We start from the raw sequence: 18,429 nt of genomic DNA on the forward strand, positions 1-18,429 counted from the left end.
CAGAAGTTTCAATAGCAAGATAGAACCAATCAAAAGCACTGCAGAATCTACAAACAAACAAGATGGTTCAAAAGACGCTTTTCAATCAGTTTGTAAATGTCAAAACGAAAAGACCAGTTACCAGCAGTCGAACGAAGGATCGTGAAATGGAACGCAGAGTCAAGATCAGGGGCTGACATCATCCTTCCAAGAAGATCGATTCTTTTCAGTGTAAAAGACGCGGTGACTGTGCAACGACCTTAACTAGAGTCTTGCAGACGTGTCAATGAGAGGCGGAGAAGGCAAGAGGAAAGTATAATCGGCTGGAAGTGGCTGATTCCGGCGCCGTAAGGCTTCAGTTCGTCTTAAAACGCCCACGTAGCTCCTCGACGCTCTCGATTCTATTACGTTGGAAAACGATCCTCAGGATCGTTTCAATCAACGGAGAACCATGAATATCAAAAGTGTGCCCGCTGTTTTCTTAATACTTGGATTGTCTCTGATATTTATCGGTAAGTGAAACGTTTATTTTCCGTTGATTTTCCTGAAAAGAATTTTTGAAGAAATAAACGATTTGTTTCAAACGTTCTTAGAGAAATTCAATTGGTTGTACGTACCTGTGTGTAATAGGTGTTAAGAGAATAGGATGTCAAGGAAACAAAGCAAATTTTGCGAAAGTGAAAGCGACTACATTTAGATTTCTGTTTCGTGTTTTCCGAGCTGCGAATCGCTTAGAATGAATGAAAGTTGTGTCCTACTTGCGTAAAAATGACTTTATTATTCTAGAAAAGTAACTTAAAATGTTGATATTATTCGAAATATTGTAGAATTTGATGATTGACGTAGTTTGTTATTTACTTTCTATTCCGAGAAAACACTTAGTTCAATAAGACCGTATTATACAATGGTATTACTTCAATCGTGTTTACTAAATAATCGTGAATACAGAAACGAATATAGAAATATATAGAAACTGATAAATATTATAGATAAATTATATTGACATACAATAACAATTATTACGTAATAATTTTAGAGAAGCGTTGTTTAAAAAAATTATTATCTTCTGCAACCAAACTACGTGATCTCGAGTCCTAGCTAAACATTCCGTTATGCTTATTTCGTTCCTCTGCATATCGTCAAGGTTATCGTGAGTTCATGCTCACACATAACTATACTACACTATTATTGAAATTGGGGGCAAAAATGTGGGATTTCAGAACAACTTTAGCATTTTTAAGATAAGTCACGCCACAGAGACTCGATACAGAAAAGGAATTGAAACTATGTAATCAACAACGTAAATTCTCTTAATCTCGATTCTTGTATACATATACACATATATGTATATATCATCAATAATGATGTATCGATATGTACTTATATATATATACAGGGTGGTTGGTAACTGGTGGTACAAGCGGAAAGGGGGTGATTCTACGTGAAAAAAGAAGTCGAAAATATAGAATAACAATTTTTCGTTTGAGGCTTTATTTTCGAGAAAATTGACTTTCAATTTTCGCTCGGTACACGTGCACTTTACCACGTCTCGTTATAACGGATCTCACTGTAGATCATTGTCTCGATGGAAAAATTAAACAAAAAAATTTTTATTCTATATTTTCGACTTCTTTTTTCGTGTAGAATCTCCCCCTTTTCGCTTGTACCACCAGTTACTAGCCACCCTGTATATAATATATGTATAATTATATGTATTATATGTATATATAAGTATATATCGATACATCATTATTCATCTTAAGTAATTATTATTCGACAACTCAAGCAAATAGTCATGATCTTTTTCTGTCAAGTGATTCAGAACATATTTTTCATTCTTAATTACAACTTTTCCATGCAAATTACCATTTCAAATTGTTGAAGATCAAAGAAGAGATCTCTCATTATGGGAACTTTTATTACAAAATCTGTGGACAAAATAATGATGTGATTATTTATAATTCTATAGTAATAAATCTCGCAATTCCTAAATAATCACACGAAATTCCTGTTCCTACCAGCCATTATTATCCATCCTAATTTTAATTAAATTTCTAGGCGACGCAGAAGCAGGATGGAAATTCTGGAAGAAGAAGGACGCAACTACGACCACCACAACTGTTGCTCCAGCAGTCGCAGATCCAGTACAAACGAAACCAAACACGCTACCAGGCGCAACACCTGTAACAAACAAACCTGCAGGAAGTCCAACGAATGTTGGATCAGCTGTTCTTGGAGCGGGTGACCCTGGATTGGCGATTGGAGTCACTTCGACTGGAGGAAAAATAAAAGAAAATGCTCGACCAAGCAGACCTAACCCAGGAACGGAAGTGGGTCTCGATTTCCCGGCACCGAAACCAGGAAACCCGGGAGTCGGTGGTAACACTGGTAAAGGATACAGAGACTGGGCTGTTGATCTTACTGGGGCTGGAGAGCCCGGAAGACAATCCCCGAAACTGCCTAGTGAAGGACCAGCATTAAGTTCTGGAGGTTAATTGATCGATGTTATAGAATTTCTAAATAGTTTTCTTAAATATGTGAGTTTGTGAAAATTAATCTGGTGAACTTGGTAGGTTCCAAACCGAACTCTGTACCTGGAGGCACGGCACAGCCACAAACACCAGGTAAAAATTAATTTAATGACGATTTTATACAGAAAATAGAATAAATTACGTATATAATGTTACGGAGAATTACTTCCATCGCTAGGTATAAATTATCGTAATACTAGTAGGGAAGAAGGAGATACAATTGATAAAGCTTTATTAATATTAATTTGGCTACGTATTCCAGGCGCCAAGCCAGTAGCGAGTCCTGGAAACGCACCATCGCCACGGCCTCAACAACAACCTCAGCCTCAGCCTCAACCTCGTCCACAAACACCAGGTACATACTAATATGTGGAAGAAAATAATTTTCATCCTGATATACTTTTATTTCAAGGATCACCTACACCGGGCTCTAAGCCAGCTGTTGCACCAGGACAACCTCAACCATCTCCGAATCAACCTGCACCTGGAGGCAATCAAGTATCTTCGTTGTTCGTAACGTTAAAACCAGGTCCAACGCCAGCACCATCTAGACCAGGAAGTCCTGGTTCTCTTAATGCACCAGGAAGACCTGGTTCTCCTAATGCACCGGGAAGTCCTGGTTCCTTTAATGCACCAGGAGGTCCTGGTTCTCTTAATGCACCAGGAAGTCCTGGTTCTTCTAATGCACCAGGAAGTCCTGGTTCTCCTAATGCACCAGGAAGTCCTGGTTCCCCTGGAAGAACTTGGGCTGATGTTGCTGGTGGTGGCAGCAGATCTAACTCACCTACGCCTGCTCCACGACCTGGATATCCAAATCAGCCAAATTATCCAAGCCAACCAGGTATAGGTCAATCTCAACCAAGACCATCGACACCGACTCAACCTGGAAGAACAGGGCCATCCACAGGAGCAATAGCAGGTGGTGCATTAGCAGGTGGTGCACTAGCAGGAGCAGCTGTAGCAGGAGCGGCAGCAGCAAATAAGAAAACCTACTCTAGTAATCCTACTTTTAGCAAAGGAAACACTATCACTGATGAAGACTTGGAGAAACTTTCCGAGGCTCTCTTCATTAAGGATAACAATAATGCGAACAGATATATCACGCTGAATCTACAGAAGCAAACAAGCAGTAGTAGCACAACAGATGACGCACCACAACCGTAAGCTTTTAAAATACAAATGAAAAATATTGGAGGCAAGAGAGTTGTTATACACTACAGCAAGAATAGGTGGAGATTAATAGAAGAGCATTAGGCATCAGAAGGATCTATTTTAAAAGCATTTTTTTAAACATCACTAGAATTCTAATTTGATGGTTCTTTGAATTTCTAGATAGTATAATTCGTGTAACTACAGACTAGTTTGATTTGCCATGTTCTTTCAGTTACCATAGATTCCATAAAAATAACCTCAACTTGCAGGCTGTTCACGGTAAACGCAGAAGCGTACCAAGGTCCCACGATTCAAAGAGTGATATCGATCTATGACAATTACAAACCGGAAACCAATGTAAATGAGCACATAAGCCCGTTGCAGAGACAAGAAGAGAGTCTCCTTGTAGACACGTTCCTCAGCACGAACGTGATGTCCTACGCTATGAGATTTTTAGCGGACAAAGGACAAATTCGCAAAGATTATTACGAATATAAAGACACGATAAGAAAAATATGGTTTAACTTGTTCTCTAGAGGACAAGGAAAAATTGGTAGCTCAGGTTTCGAGCATGTTTTCATGGCAGAACTTAAGAGTGTACCATCTGGTACCGAAGTAGTTGGTTTGCATAATTGGATCTTCTATAGCAAAGAGGAAAGCAGTGGAAAAGCAAATTATGCTGGATATTTGAACAAAGTTGACCTTGGAGATGTGAGTTAATTTTTATTCTGTCAAAATTATTTTTTTCTTTTTAATCGTAAGATCATTTCTTGATAAATTATTTTCGAAAAAAATGAGAGGTTTTTCTATTTAATAATAGGCTCATTAATGAAAGATGTTTTTAATGAATATATAATGGATTCCATTCCACTTCCAGCAGCTATTATCATTCGTATAATGACGTTTGTCTATTGTTTCTTTTGTGGTATTTCCAGAGAACTATGACTCATACTACATGAAAAGTTACCAATTGTATTTGTACGTGTTCGTTCTTTCAGAAAGCATCTATCATCAAAATAAGAACGAAATACAACGGGTACGATAAACCGGTAACGGCACTATTCGTGGGTACCTCGCCTGAACTGGAGATGGCGCTGTACACGGTGTGCTTTTACGCGAGACCAGAGGGAAATTGCCCGGTGTCTCTCGGAGGAACGAAGTTTAACATTGTCACCTATAAATTTAAGTACAGAGGAAACGATCTGGTAGGAACTGCTTATCCAGATATATAATTTTATCAAAGTTATATTTCTGTTTATATATTTAAAAACATAGAATGTAATTTTGTGACATGTTCAAACGAGAGCAATAAAAAATGACGTATATACAAAAGTTGGATTTAAATATAATTTTATATGGAGAACGACATATTTTCTTATTAGCGAGATTTGTATCAATACTCGTTACATAGAATAAATTTTGTTATTGAAATATTATTGAAATAAATATTGTTTTGTATAAATCGACCATTCATAATATATACTTGTGATATCGGCAATCTCGAGTAAACAGATAACGTTGAATAATGGTCTGTCGAAAGAGGGGGAGCTAAGAGTAATAAACTCACTTGGGCACTGCGATAGGGAGAACTGCCAGTTAAGCTGTAGATTTCGTAACGAAAACAAGAATGCACGCATCTCTTCGAACATTCTGTAGAACCAAACACCCACGTTTTCAATGGGCAGACAAGCATCCGGCTGTGAGATCTATAAATTACCGATTAAAAATCTATACGCGACTCTATCACAGTGAAAATGGCGTCTATGGGTACAGACCAAGGCCACAAAGACACTTTGAAGGTATTTCGAATATTATTTTTCCATTTATTTGGAACAATAAGTAAAAAATAAAAAAATAATACAAATTTTAGCCAGCATTTTGACAAAAAGTTGGAATTCGATACTATATTGATATTTGCGACAGGTTTTAATGAACAAGCTCATAATTCGAATTCGAAAACTAACTATTAAAATTCCCGCGTTGTGTCGCTAGTGAGCTTTAATATGTTTCATCGTTGCATCTTCAAATTGAGAAAGAAAATGCATATTTTTATGAAATAAATCATTCTTACCTTGCACATATCCTCAGATTTCGTTATCCATGTCTTCAGCATAAGAGTAAAACGTGAAATCACACTAATCACTGCGCTTTAACCACAAAATACCAAACTGAAACTTTGAACGCACGCACAACACTTACATTCCCCGCTTTCTCCCAAGCAACTGCCCAACAATCGCGTGAAAATCTCTTACCTATGTGCGCATCGCGCATGCGCAATAAATTTGAAGTTCAAATTCCTGGTGTCCAGTTTTAAAAAAATAGCACGAATATAATCAGCACTTGACATATCTGAATTCCATTTTTAAATAATAAAAGAATATGAAATCTAACCTTTTTGAATATGATTCATTTAAATTCATATAAACATGTTGATATATTTTTATGAAGTTATTATGCGTTTAATATATTCCTTCCAATATCAAAATATTTATTGTAATGTTCATATTACTTAAAGTGATCTTAAAGTTACTTATAATTAATATGGAAAAGCTTAGTATACTAATCTAGGATAAAGATAATAAACGCAACTCGGAATATTTTTATTATTACGCAAGAGAGTAACCGATAACGTTTCGCGATAACGTAAAAATGATTTAACATCCATATACGATAAAAATAAATATTAACTACTGGTTTTTACCATTATTTTTCTTTCTATTCTTCCTCGTATTTCTAGTACCAAACGAGTACCTGGAAATACGATCGAAAAACAGCAACTTCTATAGACTGATTAACGCCTATAGAGAATATGGTCATAAACAGGCTGAGATAAATCCTGTTGCGTCAAAAAAACCAGTGCCATTGGCAGAGTTGAAACTAGAGAGATTCGGTTTAAGTTTGGATGATAAAGTTCCATTCAGAGGGATGTTATCAATGGGGAAAGATGAAGGAACAGTAGAAGAGGCTTTAAAATTTTTAAACGAGACATACACTGGCCATATAGGAGTAGAATTTAGCTACTTGGAGGTAATATGTAATTGATCATGAATAAATTTAAAGCAATCTTCTATTAGAATAAGTGGAATATTTATTTATTTAGTTTATTTCTTTCATTATTATTTTCTTCTATTAGAATAAGTCGAATATTTATTTATTTAGTTTATTTCTTTGTAGAAGATCTGTATAAGTACCTGATTTCTATTACTGTCTACACAGACTGAGGAGGAAAGAGAATGGTTTGCAGAGACCGTAGAAAAAAGTTCAAGGGAACCCGTTACGGACGAAACGCGAATCGGCATCGCAACGGAAATGTTGAAGAGTCAAACTTTCGATCAATTTTTGGCCATCAAATTCGTGAACTTTAAGAGGTACAGTGGCGAGGGCGCTGAGAGCATGATGGCCTTCTACTATGAATTTTTTAAACTATGTGCCAATGGTAAATAAAAATGTATCGTTAGAAAAAGACTACATGGATCATCTCTTTATCTATACTTTATCGATTCAAGATTAAATTTATGTATATTCAATTAAATGAAATTGCAGATGATTTAAAATATATTGTAATTGGCATGGCCCATCGAGGTCGACTAAATTTTCTCACGGGAATGTTGAATTTTCCACCGGAAAAATTATTTCGACAGCTACGAGGATACTCTGAATTTCCGGATAACGTGAACGCAACTGGTGACGTGATCAGTCATTTTGTATCTTCCACAAACCTCGATATTAATCGGAAAAGCCTCCATGTTACGGTATTACGAAACCCTTCACATTTGGAAGCTGTAAATCCTGTTTCCATGGGAAAAACTCGAGGAATGATGCAAGCAAATAAAGACGGAGCATATAGTGAAGATGCGAACGCTCAATGGAGCGATAAAGTGTTAAATATTCAAGTAAGACATTTGATAATTAATCAGACAAAATTTAAAGTAGAATTGGAAACAAATCGATGTATTGAACTTATTTCAATTTTTATCCTAGGTTCACGGGGATGCAGCTTACGCTGCTCAAGGAGTTGACCAAGAATGTTTAGCATTATCCGCAGTTCCTCACTTTGAAATAGGTGGTACAGTTCACTTGATGATCAATAATCAATTAGGTTTCACAACTCCAGCTTCCAGAGGTAGATCGTCGAGATACTGCACGGATTTAGCCAAAATGATCTCCGCTCCGGTGATCCATGTAAACGGAGATGATCCTGAAGTATACAAGATAGAATTTTAATTTCTTCCTATATATATACATATGTATGTTTTTAGTTAGTAGTTTTTTTAATTTTCAAATATCGTAGATGGTTATCCGAGCTGCTAGAATAGCGTTCAAGTATCAACGAAAATTTAGGAAGGACGTTTTCCTGGATCTGAATTGCTTCAGAAGATGGGGTCATAATGAACTAGACGATCCGGCTTTTACAAATCCTGTTATTTATAAAATTATACATAGCCGCCCGTAAGTAATTCTCAATTATAATAATAGGATGTGTCGAATCTAATTAACTTTACTTTATTTTCAATTAGATCGGTACCAGATCGATATTTAGACAAACTAGTAAAGAACAATGTTCTTCCAATGGAAAAAGCCAAAAATATCATCGAAGATCACAAGGCCAAATTGAATCAAGGTTTGAATGAAGCGGATAATTATGTCCCACAACCTACCTATTTTGCAGGCTTGTGGAGCGAAATACAGCAGGCTGATGCGAGCGTGACACAGTGGGACACGGGAGTTGATTTAAGCCTATTGAGGTTCATTGCCGAAAAGAGCGTTCACATTGACGATGACTCGGTGAGAACATAGGTTATACAATAAATGCTGCTCATTTTCCCTAATTGATTCCCTAATTGTTCAGCTAATTGAACGTACTATTTTATCATGCAACAGATAATTCATCCCAAATTATTGAAAAACCATGTTCAATCTCGATTAAAAAAAATAGCGAGTGGTGAACATTTGGATTGGGCTACTGCCGAAGCTTTAGCAATTGGAACTTTATTGTATCAAGGGTATAATGTAAGAATAAGCGGGCAAGACATTGGTCGTGGTACCTTTTCCCATAGACATGCCATGCTTGTTGATCAATCCACTGGAGGTATTTATAAAATGATTCTAATCATAAATTAATAAAAGTCTTATCATCAATTATGATTTTAGATATACATATTCCACTAAATTCAATGGTCGAGGGACAAACAGGAAAATTAGAGTTAGCTAATAGTATTCTGTCTGAAGAAGCAGTCTTAGGATACGAGTATGGCATGAGTATAGCTATGCCAACTACCTTAACGATATGGGAGGCACAATTTGGAGATTTTTTTAATGGAGCACAGATCATAATCGATACTTTTGTAACCAGTGGTGAGGCAAAATGGATGCTAAGTAGCGGATTAACGATACTTTTACCACATGGTTACGACGGCGCTGGTCCTGAACACAGTTCCTCCAGACTTGAAAGGTTTTTACAACTTACGGACAGTAACGAAGATAAACCTGATGGTGATAATGTTAACATATGTGTGACAAATCCTACGACACCGGCTCAATACTTTCATCTATTAAGGAGACAAGTAAGATCCTTATTCTAATAGATCCTTAATTATATTTTTAATGTAATAAATTGTCTTTATTTCTGTTAGATGGTAAGAAATTTTCGAAAACCTTTAATAATAATGACTCCGAAAATATTGCTGCGCCATATCGCAGCAACCTCGCCAATAACAGATATGCAACCACAGACTAGATTTAAGACCGTTATTGGTATGTTGAATACAATAAAAAAAATGATCTCTCCCTCTCTTTCTTTCTCTCTTTGTCTTCATCTTTCTCCCTCCTTTAGCTATATTTGACTCCAAATGAAATAAAATAATAATTTAATAAATAATAATTTAACAGGAGATGAAAAGGTAGAAGAATCAAAAGTGACTAAAGTGATCCTTGTGAGCGGTAAACACTATTATGCTCTTGATAACTTTAGAGAAAGCACAGATCAAAAGAATGTAGCAATTATTAGAGTCGAGAGTTTATGCCCTTTTCCAGTTCAAGAATTATTGCAAGAAATCGATAGATATAAATACGCCAAGAGTAAGTTATACAAAATAAATTGCTTAAATATATTTTAAAGTATTAATATAAATATTTCCTTAAGCTTTCATATGGAGTCAAGAAGAACCGCAAAATATGGGAGCATGGAATTTTGTCAAATCTCGATTCGAAAATTTATGTGGCAGACTAGTAAGTTAATAATTTAAGTAATATTTGAGATACATATTTGTAAAAATAATTTTGTGACTTACAGATAAAATACAGCGGTCGTAAACCCATGGCTGCAGCAGCTGTAGGTGCGGGAAAGTTACATCACCAGGAAGCTCAGGAAGTAACCGTGAAACCCTTTAATATGAAATGAATTTTGTATTGTATGTTTTACTCTGTTTTATTTATACATATAATTCAACTGCCAAAAGTTACATTTATTTGCATAACATCATTATATACTATATGAGGAAATAAATTATTTACATGTCATTGAGCGATCATTATTGTAATGGATCAACATTATTATTAATAAAATATATCCATGACATGAATGTACTATCAAATGCTAATTGTATGAAAAATTACTTGTTCAAAAATTCTAATTTTCACCATTAATTTAATATAATATACTATAGAAAGAAATGATGACATAGATACAAGTAAAATAATGACTCTTCAATATCGTTGTGATAAATGTTTAACATTCTAAACAATGTTTTTACAATTCCTTTGAAGCAAAATATTATTCATCTATATAATTTCTTCGTCCTCAAAGAAATAGCAGCAAAATTAGATCTCAAGTAATCTAAAAAACTAAATTTACATTGTAATAAGACAATTGATGAGCTTAATCCTTATTGGTATGTTCTGCACTTAAACGTTCATGTTCTTTTTTTATAAGATCTTTTAATTCATCCTAAAAAAGAAAATAAATTTATATAAGACATATTTCTGAGTTTAAAGCACACTAAAAATATAATTTAAATTTAATGGAACGTACGCCCCAGCCCAACTTTTCAGCTAATAATTGACAGCCAGTGTCGCAATCACCTAACCAGGCAACATCACGACCGCCATGAGAACTTCGTGTATCAAAGATCAAGCCATGTCGCAGTCCTAAAAGTCGCGATAAGCGATCTTGCATACCTACTTTTTCTTTATTGATAAGTAGGCGTGGACAATTGGGTCGCACCCTTCAAAGAAATTGAAATTATAATTAATTGAATGTGGAGAATGAAGGAAACAATATGATACTTGTAAATAATACATACCTATCTACTAAAGATGCAAAAGGCTGCACTACCAAACTTGATCCCATAATTATCAAAAGATCTGCTTGTGCAAAATCCCGATCGATAAGGAAATGGAAACGTTCGGGTAACATTTCCCCGAAAAACACTATATCAGGTTTTACTACACCTTCGTTACATTCTTCACATTTTGGTATAACACCTTCCATAATTTTTTCTGAAAATAGGTACTGAGGTTTAAAGTATGTATTTAATTGTAACAATTATGATCTTACTATAACATTAAAAAATATATATAAGAAGAAAAAAGTTGTACCTTTCATCCATGGAAGAGTGTATGGTGCTCTACATTTAAGGCATCGACCAGTATGAAATGTACCATGAGCTTCTACTAATTTTTCAGGAGGTAAACCAGCCATTCTTTCTAATGTATCGATGTTCTGGGTGTAGTGTCTCAAAAGTAGTCCTTTTTCCCATAAAAGACGGATGAAATAATGGGATGGTGTAGGTTTAAAACCTTCAGGTAACAATTCTCTTGCAAGCATAAAGAATGGTTCAGGATTTTCCATAAAGAAATCTAACTCAAAAATAGCTTGAGGATGAGGTAGATTATATTTCTCTAAATTGTGATAAAGACCACTTGATGGTGATCGAAAATCAGGAATTCCTGCAGCTAAAAAACATAAAAAATAAAAGAAGCATTTTTGTGCAATATACCTAATATATATAATTCAAAATTATATATAGATATACAACTAATTCAAGATTAGGAATATTTCTTAAAACATACATGTGGAGATACCAGCTCCAGCCATAGTAATAATTTTACAGTTTTCAGTTTCTTTTATATAATCTACCACTCCATCTATATTAAGTTCACGGAGGACTTTTTGCTGTGACTGTTCATCATAATCTGATGAATCAAAAAGTTTTAACTTTTGTGCCAAATATTTCCGAATCTTTTCCATATCAGAATCTTCTACCTCTTCTTGTTCTGAAGAACTGTTTGTAGCTTCCTCATTTGATTTCTTCTCTGATACAAATAAATGAACAATATATATAGCAATATACAAATTAACGCTATAAATGAATGTAATATTTGTTAGTAAAACAATTTGACAAATAAGAATAAATTAAATACTTTAAATTTTGTCACATTTATATATCACGACTGTCTAGTTCCTATTTTTCAAAAATGTAACATGCACTGTTAACCTTTTGAAATAATAAAAAAACAATAAATTTAATGTAGAAAACAAAGACATTTAGATAAGTTACTTAAAGAAATAAATTCATTGTACTCGTTGCAATAAAAATACATAAATACAGATTTTCGCCAGAGTTGTTGGCCGAGTAATTGCCGCTGACGGCTAATTAAAGGAAAAATGATCTGCGGAAACATTTTGACACACTGCAATCAGACATCGTGATGTTATAATTATAATTTAACTCAATAAAGACACGTGTCATTTAACAATTACCTAAAATTTTACGATGATATGAAAATTTAGGTACTCTGAGATTATAACAATCAGTGTAGAACAATAATTTCACCTAATTCATTTTACCATATTATTTAATTAATAAGGTTTCAAACTCTTATGGATGACAGTTAACCTCTATCGTAATCATGTTCCACTTATCTGCGTTTATTAGATAAATAATTTGGATTATCGTAAATAGATAAAAAATCAGAAAGCACTATAATACTATAATAAAAGATACTGATTTTGTCATTTAATAATGTTTCGATATTCTAAATTATGAAATTAAGGATTTCAATTGAAAATTTATTTAAGTTTTTGCTTTTTAAAAAATATATGTAGTGAAGTAGAAAATTTAATCTTGTGAATTTTATTAAACAATTAAATAACGATTATAAACTGATATACAAGAAAAATTGAATTTCATTATGTAAGACAAATGACAGTTTGAAACGTTACCTTTTTCCGTGTCATCATTGTGTTCGGACATGTTTCCGGACATGTTTCTAAATTCGTGTAACTTCTTCAACTAATGTTAAGTAAAATTATTATCGTTGTCACACTAAAGAAATAGTGTTATTCATATATTTACTTGTGAACATATGATTAGAATAGGTTATCAAATGACGCGTGTTCGATTAAACTCATACAGGCAATACTTTATGATTTTGTATTTTGTTTTTTTAATACATATGTATATCGAATGATATTTTTGCAAATTATAAGTATTATTTCGAGTAGCTATTCCTATAAATAATGTAAATAATATAAAATCCTCATTTTTTAAAACTAATATACATGATATTTATTATCTAATTAGTAAATCCTATTTAATAATATGATAGCATAGTATATATATAGATAGAGGGGATAGTACAGATGATCTTTCTACTCATGAATTTAGAAATTGGATATTTTATAATAAAAATTATAGTAAGTAATTTTAAATGTTATTAAAAATGTCTAATATTTTGTGATAGTTGATTCATAATTAAATAATTTTAATCTTTATTCCTAAAAACTGTTTTAATCTTATTAATGTTATTATAACTAAGTAATAATTTGCTTATAATGGATTATAATACATCACAAGGTATATAATTTTCAGATGGTATTCTAAATCAGGAATAGTCATGCTATACATTGTAATATTTATTTTTATCATAAGTATTATAAAATATTAATAAAATATATCAAAATTTCCTTTATATTAATTCGCTTTCTTGGATGTTTCACCTCCTATAATTTTACGTCTTTGAGCAAACATATGCAAATATAATTGTGGGAAAACTGTAATATAAAGAAAAGAAATTATTATATAATCAATATATGATATGATAATACATTTTTCAGAAACTTACGAGGAATATATGATAGCATAATAGTTATAAGAATGAAATAATAACTAAATATGAAATTCCATGAGTTAGGAAGTTTGTAACTCCAGAATTCTGGATGAGAGTTTGCATAATTTACAGCTGAATATATGCATAATAATTCTCCAGTTACACCTATTGGGTACAATACAATAAATAACGTATACCTGTAATAATTAAAACATTTCAATTTTGAATACTGAAAAATAGGTATTATTAATAAATAAAATATTTAATGAATAGATATTATTTATTAAATAAAAAATCTATGAAGTGATTAAATTACATACCTTAGCCATGTGAGAAAATAAGGAACAAATTCATTGAGATTCATATAGTAAAACAAATATCGAATTATTTCCGTTATTGACCATGCTAAGATGGCTAATGGAAGACCATGAGATGACGCCGCATAATTATTTGGAGTTGCCAACAATACACCACTCACTACTATAATACGACTAAACACTTGAAAAGTTGTAAGTACAGGGTTTGATTTAACTAAACCAGTTGCAGCATGGATTATCTATAATAAAGATATGCTTTATTAAGTAATCTTTTATGAACAAAACCAAGATGAATATTATTGCTTACTTCTAAAAGAGCAGCATGTTGAAAAATAACAACAGGCCATTTAACATTCTGCCACAAATTTGCTTCTGTCGTAGAAGAAAAATCATTCACTACAAATTTATAAAGTATATAACTCCAACTGCAAATATACATAATTATTTTAATATATTTAACAATATTCTCTATAATACCTATTTTCATCTCAAAGTTATTAAACATACTTTTCAATTAAGATTAAATTGTTGAAAATTATAGCAGAAATTACAGAAATGTTAATTAGTGAAACTTGAATAACAATAAAATGTTTTTTCTTATAATCACTTCATTATAATTTGGTGAAAGCAAGGAAAGTAATAATACTTACCCAAATACTTGTAGCAAATTATAAGTCTTTAAATACAATAATCCGACGTTATTTGATTTTTTCGATTTCATATTTATATTTTTTAATTCAGTGTGACTTTACTTATTTATAACAGTAATAATAAATAATTATTATACTTCTACGTGCCTTTCAAATTCATAACTCGTCGGATGTACAACGTGAACTGGCGATTACGGGTAGAGTCAAGTATAGTATGTAAGTGTAGTACGCTACTCATACATACATACATATTTACATATGTACATACAGCATTTAACCCGAGCAGGAACGTAGCAATTTTCTATATAGCTTGAATTTGAAACGACCTAATATTTTCTTATTTGTTCTCTGATACTTTATAAATGATAAAATTTAAACAAATTGACACATGATTGATATATGATATTTAATTAGTTTTTGAAAACTAGAAATTTACTTTTAGGGAAAAGGTATAATACATTGTGTAAAACGTGTAAATTGGCGCAATATTCTTACCTTCTACGAACTTCACCTTGGTAATTAAGAATAATTTCTAAAACTGTAAAAATGTTAATGTGAATGACTTTGTCCCTCCAATGTTAAAAAAAATCCAGTACAAAATGCAAAACTATATATAGCCGGCCTCAAAAATATTTGGGCACTTATAAATTGATGTTAAAAGGACTGAAATGGCAGTTTTTTTTATAAAAGTGTAATATTTTATCCGATTACTTTTATTCAATAATTATCTTAAATAATTTAATCTATTAAAAATCATCTTGTGTGAGTAATCGATACTGTATTTTAATCCTTTATTAGCCTCTGATATACCCTATTTTTGCCCGAAATCTTATACATATAATCTTTTTTAATAAAATGGCTGACGATTTTGTGAATTTCTATTAGCTCGGTAATTATTCTGCAGTTCGCGAAATAACACAGATTGTCATACAGTGAAGTCGTGAAACATCAGACATGCCGCACATCGAAAAGAGAAAGCATTGCTCGAAGGGGGGATCATATTTCCTCGCTATATCGTGGCAGATTTTAAACAAAATACGATTGTAGCGAAGAAGATCGTTGTTGCGTTGTGAATATCTGTAATCTCTGGTTTATATTTTCGACTCCTGCTTCCTTTCGTCATAGGTTAATGTTTCACACCTAAACCTTATTCGAGAAATGCACTTTAAAATAATGAAAATCGCACCAATGTCCGTCCAGTGATTCTTGAGATTAATCCAAATATACAGATGCTTTTCGGGAACTTTATTTTATACGTATAAATTAGACGAATTTAATCATTTTTCTTTAGTATTTATTGTTGCTTTTTGTTTAACTTAAATTTTTGATATGGCCTAATATTCTTGTGTTTATTCTTACAGAAGTATGACTAGAAATATAGAATGATCTGGACCGTAGAATTAGTAAAAGACAACAATAAATAAATAAAGAAAAATGGTAAATTCGTATAATAGAGGAATAAAATACAGTCTCGATTACTAACAAAACATAATCTTCAACATATTAAAGTGCTTAAAATATGTTATTAAACAAAAGGAGTCCCGGATATATATATCAAACTTTTATAAAAAATTATCAGTTTAGATCTTTTAACATCAATATATAAATTGTCCGAATATTTCTGAGACATAAAGACTCACTTCTTTTTACATCAAGTAGAATATGAAGTTGGGCTAGTGTCTAAATGTTTTCGAGACTGACTGTATGTCCATATATGTACAATGTGTACCACTACGGTCTACGTACGTGTTACACTCTTCTACTTATATACGTCAAGACAAATGTAAATTATAAAATTAATTCAATATTAATATGTTAATGAATTGCCATTTTCTTTCTGAATTCATAAATAAATTTTGACGTAATAAATCGCAATAACATAGCAAATAAACGTGCTCCGCACATATAGATTTGTACACCTTAAATTTTTTAATATCTATATCTATTAAAAATATAATCATATTAACAATAAAAAAATTCGAAGTTTTCAAGAACTATTTAAAAAATAAGTATTTGAAATATTTAATATTTCCTTAATTATTTGTTAATTTTGATCTGTAATCGATTATATTATATTTTTATGAGAAATTGCAACATGTTTATATTTTTCTATCGAGGTTTTCAGCACTATGATATTCGATGTTTTATTATATGTATTAGTAAAATATTTAATGATATTTGTAGATTTTAGTTCAAAAAGGAGAATTACTATACAATGCGGGACGAAATGATAGGCCACCTTACATACCTATCTGTATATTTCATGTAATTAAAAGATGAAAATATACATATAATCTTAAGTTCATGACATACAACAAAGAAGTTAGAAATATAAATTTGGGCTGTATTTGATTAGAAAAAATTATAAGACTTACTTGACCTACTTTCCATTCTTACAATTTCTGTCAGTAGTTATTCGACTACGAAATGAAAATCTCTTTTAGAGTTTCCTAAGAGATTGTATCGTGATTGATTATGTAATATCACATTACGACTCCACTTTATTATTTTGTGAATTTAGGTAATTGCATAATTGTTTGATCATAAACGAATCATTTCTTCAATTTTCCACCGTTTAAGACGTTTTTCACGACTCATTGCTATTTCTTCTTTTTTTTTTAAAAAACACCACTAAATTATGAATTTGGATAAAGCTGCGTAGTCTCGTAGACTTCGCTTGTCTCTTGCTTGCTAAATGATTAATGTTTGTCAGGTCCGTGTGACAAACATTACCCGAGCAAGTGCATTCCGAGAATTGCTCAAATAACACAATTTTTTCGGACATCATTCGAAAAAGTGATTTATTCTACATTATCAAGAAACTGAATGAAAAATGCTAATGAATTATAATATTCGTTTTACATTTTTTTTCTTAATCGTGATTAATCCGAATAGTCCAAAGTCATTCGAATGTAGTCATGTTCGGTATCATTTTCATTGCTAAAACCTCAGCAATCTGATTAAAATAGTTTCATAATAATAAGGTAAAAAAACAAATTCTATTTTTCTTCATACAATGACTTGGTAACTTGACACCATCGATTACCAATTAGATAACACGGACGATCGCTTCGGGCGAACTCCGAACGGGTCAATTCCAGGTAATAGTGGGGATGACCCTGTGAATATTAACCAAACAAAAAGAGAGAATATTAATCGAGCAAAGAGAGAGAGAATATTAACTGAATATTACGTATATACGTTTGAATATAGAACTATCAACCTTAACATTAACTATCCAATTAATATCAGTCCATGCTTATTTTTCCCCTAACTTCCTCATTGTATGTATTGTATATGTATTATCGTATGAATATGAAATTTAATGTGTTATTCTGGAAATATTCAACATATAGGATATGCGAAATATTTCCTTCTTTTAACAAGATGAAATACACAAATAGGTAAAGTGTCCTACCATTTTGTCCGACATTCCATATTTATATTTAACACGTTGAATGTCATGGGGGTCACCGGTGACCGGCACTCAACTTGACCGTGGCCCCGCGGAGGTCACCGGTGACCGGCGCACCAAGATTAGTAAAAATACATAATTGGAAGAAATGTCAATAGTTATAAATTTTTTATTATTACCACCGTTACTACAATGGTGTGACGAAGTGAATGCAGTATAGAATGTATAAAAATAGTTTTATTTATACATGAAATATAGATCTATTATGTGCGCCC

General features: G+C 32.4%; 5 protein-coding genes and 1 long non-coding RNA gene across 20 annotated transcripts in view; 3 read left to right on the forward strand and 3 right to left on the reverse strand.

The window, feature by feature from the left end:
- Nucleotides 1-5,887, reverse strand: part of LOC117230282 (cell growth regulator with RING finger domain protein 1-like) — a 43,297-nt gene extending 37,410 nt beyond the window's left edge. Inside the window, exon 1 of the mRNA XM_033487559.1 lies at nucleotides 5,734-5,887. The gene's annotated coding sequence lies outside the window, so the exon portion shown is untranslated. The remainder of the gene's footprint in view (nucleotides 1-5,733) is intronic.
- On the forward strand, nucleotides 202-5,025 carry LOC117230272 (poly(U)-specific endoribonuclease homolog). Of its 2 annotated transcripts, XM_033487531.1 has the most exons (7): nucleotides 203-491; nucleotides 2,038-2,469; nucleotides 2,553-2,603; nucleotides 2,773-2,865; nucleotides 2,923-3,670; nucleotides 3,932-4,373; nucleotides 4,661-5,025. In XM_033487531.1, the coding sequence occupies exons 1-7, from the start codon at nucleotides 431-433 to the stop codon at nucleotides 4,892-4,894; spliced, it is 2,061 nt and encodes a 686-aa protein (XP_033343422.1). In that variant the 5' UTR covers nucleotides 203-430; the 3' UTR covers nucleotides 4,895-5,025. The 2 variants fall into 2 exon arrangements, with proteins under 2 accessions (XP_033343423.1, XP_033343422.1); XM_033487532.1 differs by lacking the exon at nucleotides 2,773-2,865 and having other exon boundaries at nucleotides 202-491.
- LOC117230270 (probable 2-oxoglutarate dehydrogenase E1 component DHKTD1, mitochondrial) lies at nucleotides 5,152-10,470 on the forward strand. Of its 6 annotated transcripts, XM_033487523.1 has the most exons (13): nucleotides 5,152-5,461; nucleotides 6,400-6,689; nucleotides 6,879-7,098; nucleotides 7,206-7,555; nucleotides 7,644-7,865; nucleotides 7,954-8,111; nucleotides 8,180-8,447; nucleotides 8,544-8,751; nucleotides 8,814-9,226; nucleotides 9,296-9,416; nucleotides 9,552-9,740; nucleotides 9,805-9,890; nucleotides 9,955-10,470. In XM_033487523.1, exons 1-13 carry the CDS (start codon nucleotides 5,290-5,292, stop codon nucleotides 10,060-10,062), a joined length of 2,805 nt encoding a protein of 934 aa, XP_033343414.1. In that variant the 5' UTR covers nucleotides 5,152-5,289; the 3' UTR covers nucleotides 10,063-10,470. The 6 variants fall into 6 exon arrangements, with proteins under 6 accessions (XP_033343414.1, XP_033343415.1, XP_033343416.1 ...); XM_033487524.1 differs by lacking the exon at nucleotides 9,552-9,740; XM_033487525.1 differs by lacking the exon at nucleotides 9,552-9,740 and having other exon boundaries at nucleotides 9,296-9,298.
- On the reverse strand, nucleotides 10,379-13,082 carry LOC117230280 (NAD-dependent protein deacetylase Sirt2). 7 transcript variants are annotated; one of them, XM_033487551.1, is made up of 7 exons: nucleotides 12,886-13,080; nucleotides 12,221-12,353; nucleotides 11,733-11,975; nucleotides 11,259-11,615; nucleotides 10,964-11,159; nucleotides 10,693-10,885; nucleotides 10,379-10,608 (listed from the first exon to the last, which is right to left on the reverse strand). In XM_033487551.1, exons 1-7 carry the CDS (start codon nucleotides 12,901-12,903, stop codon nucleotides 10,540-10,542), a joined length of 1,209 nt encoding a protein of 402 aa, XP_033343442.1. In that variant the 5' UTR covers nucleotides 12,904-13,080; the 3' UTR covers nucleotides 10,379-10,539. The 7 variants fall into 7 exon arrangements, with proteins under 7 accessions (XP_033343442.1, XP_033343443.1, XP_033343444.1 ...); XM_033487552.1 differs by lacking the exon at nucleotides 12,886-13,080 and adding an exon at nucleotides 12,424-12,580 and having other exon boundaries at nucleotides 10,506-10,608; XM_033487553.1 differs by lacking the exon at nucleotides 12,221-12,353 and having other exon boundaries at nucleotides 10,506-10,608; nucleotides 12,886-13,082.
- Nucleotides 13,083-13,560: 478 nt separating this feature from the next.
- Nucleotides 13,561-17,379, reverse strand: LOC117230285 (very-long-chain (3R)-3-hydroxyacyl-CoA dehydratase hpo-8). Of its 3 annotated transcripts, XM_033487564.1 has the most exons (6): nucleotides 17,115-17,379; nucleotides 15,235-15,277; nucleotides 14,397-14,514; nucleotides 14,093-14,328; nucleotides 13,788-13,969; nucleotides 13,561-13,716 (listed from the first exon to the last, which is right to left on the reverse strand). In XM_033487564.1, exons 1-6 carry the CDS (start codon nucleotides 17,128-17,130, stop codon nucleotides 13,637-13,639), a joined length of 675 nt encoding a protein of 224 aa, XP_033343455.1. In that variant the 5' UTR covers nucleotides 17,131-17,379; the 3' UTR covers nucleotides 13,561-13,636. The 3 variants fall into 3 exon arrangements, with proteins under 3 accessions (XP_033343455.1, XP_033343456.1, XP_033343454.1); XM_033487565.1 differs by lacking the exon at nucleotides 15,235-15,277 and having other exon boundaries at nucleotides 14,397-14,485; nucleotides 17,115-17,376; XM_033487563.1 differs by lacking the exons at nucleotides 15,235-15,277; nucleotides 17,115-17,379 and adding an exon at nucleotides 14,740-15,211.
- On the forward strand, nucleotides 13,927-14,270 carry LOC117230293. The gene is made up of 2 exons (XR_004492742.1): nucleotides 13,927-14,012; nucleotides 14,046-14,270. It is a non-coding gene; the product is annotated as an uncharacterized LOC117230293 (long non-coding RNA).
- Nucleotides 17,380-18,429: the final 1,050 nt, after the last annotated feature.

This window comes from Bombus vosnesenskii, unplaced genomic scaffold, assembly GCF_011952255.1.
Source record: "Bombus vosnesenskii isolate JDL3184/JDL3185 unplaced genomic scaffold, Bvos_JDL3184-5_v1.1 scf7180000013266, whole genome shotgun sequence".
Lineage (NCBI taxonomy): Eukaryota > Metazoa > Arthropoda > Insecta > Hymenoptera > Apidae > Bombus > Bombus vosnesenskii.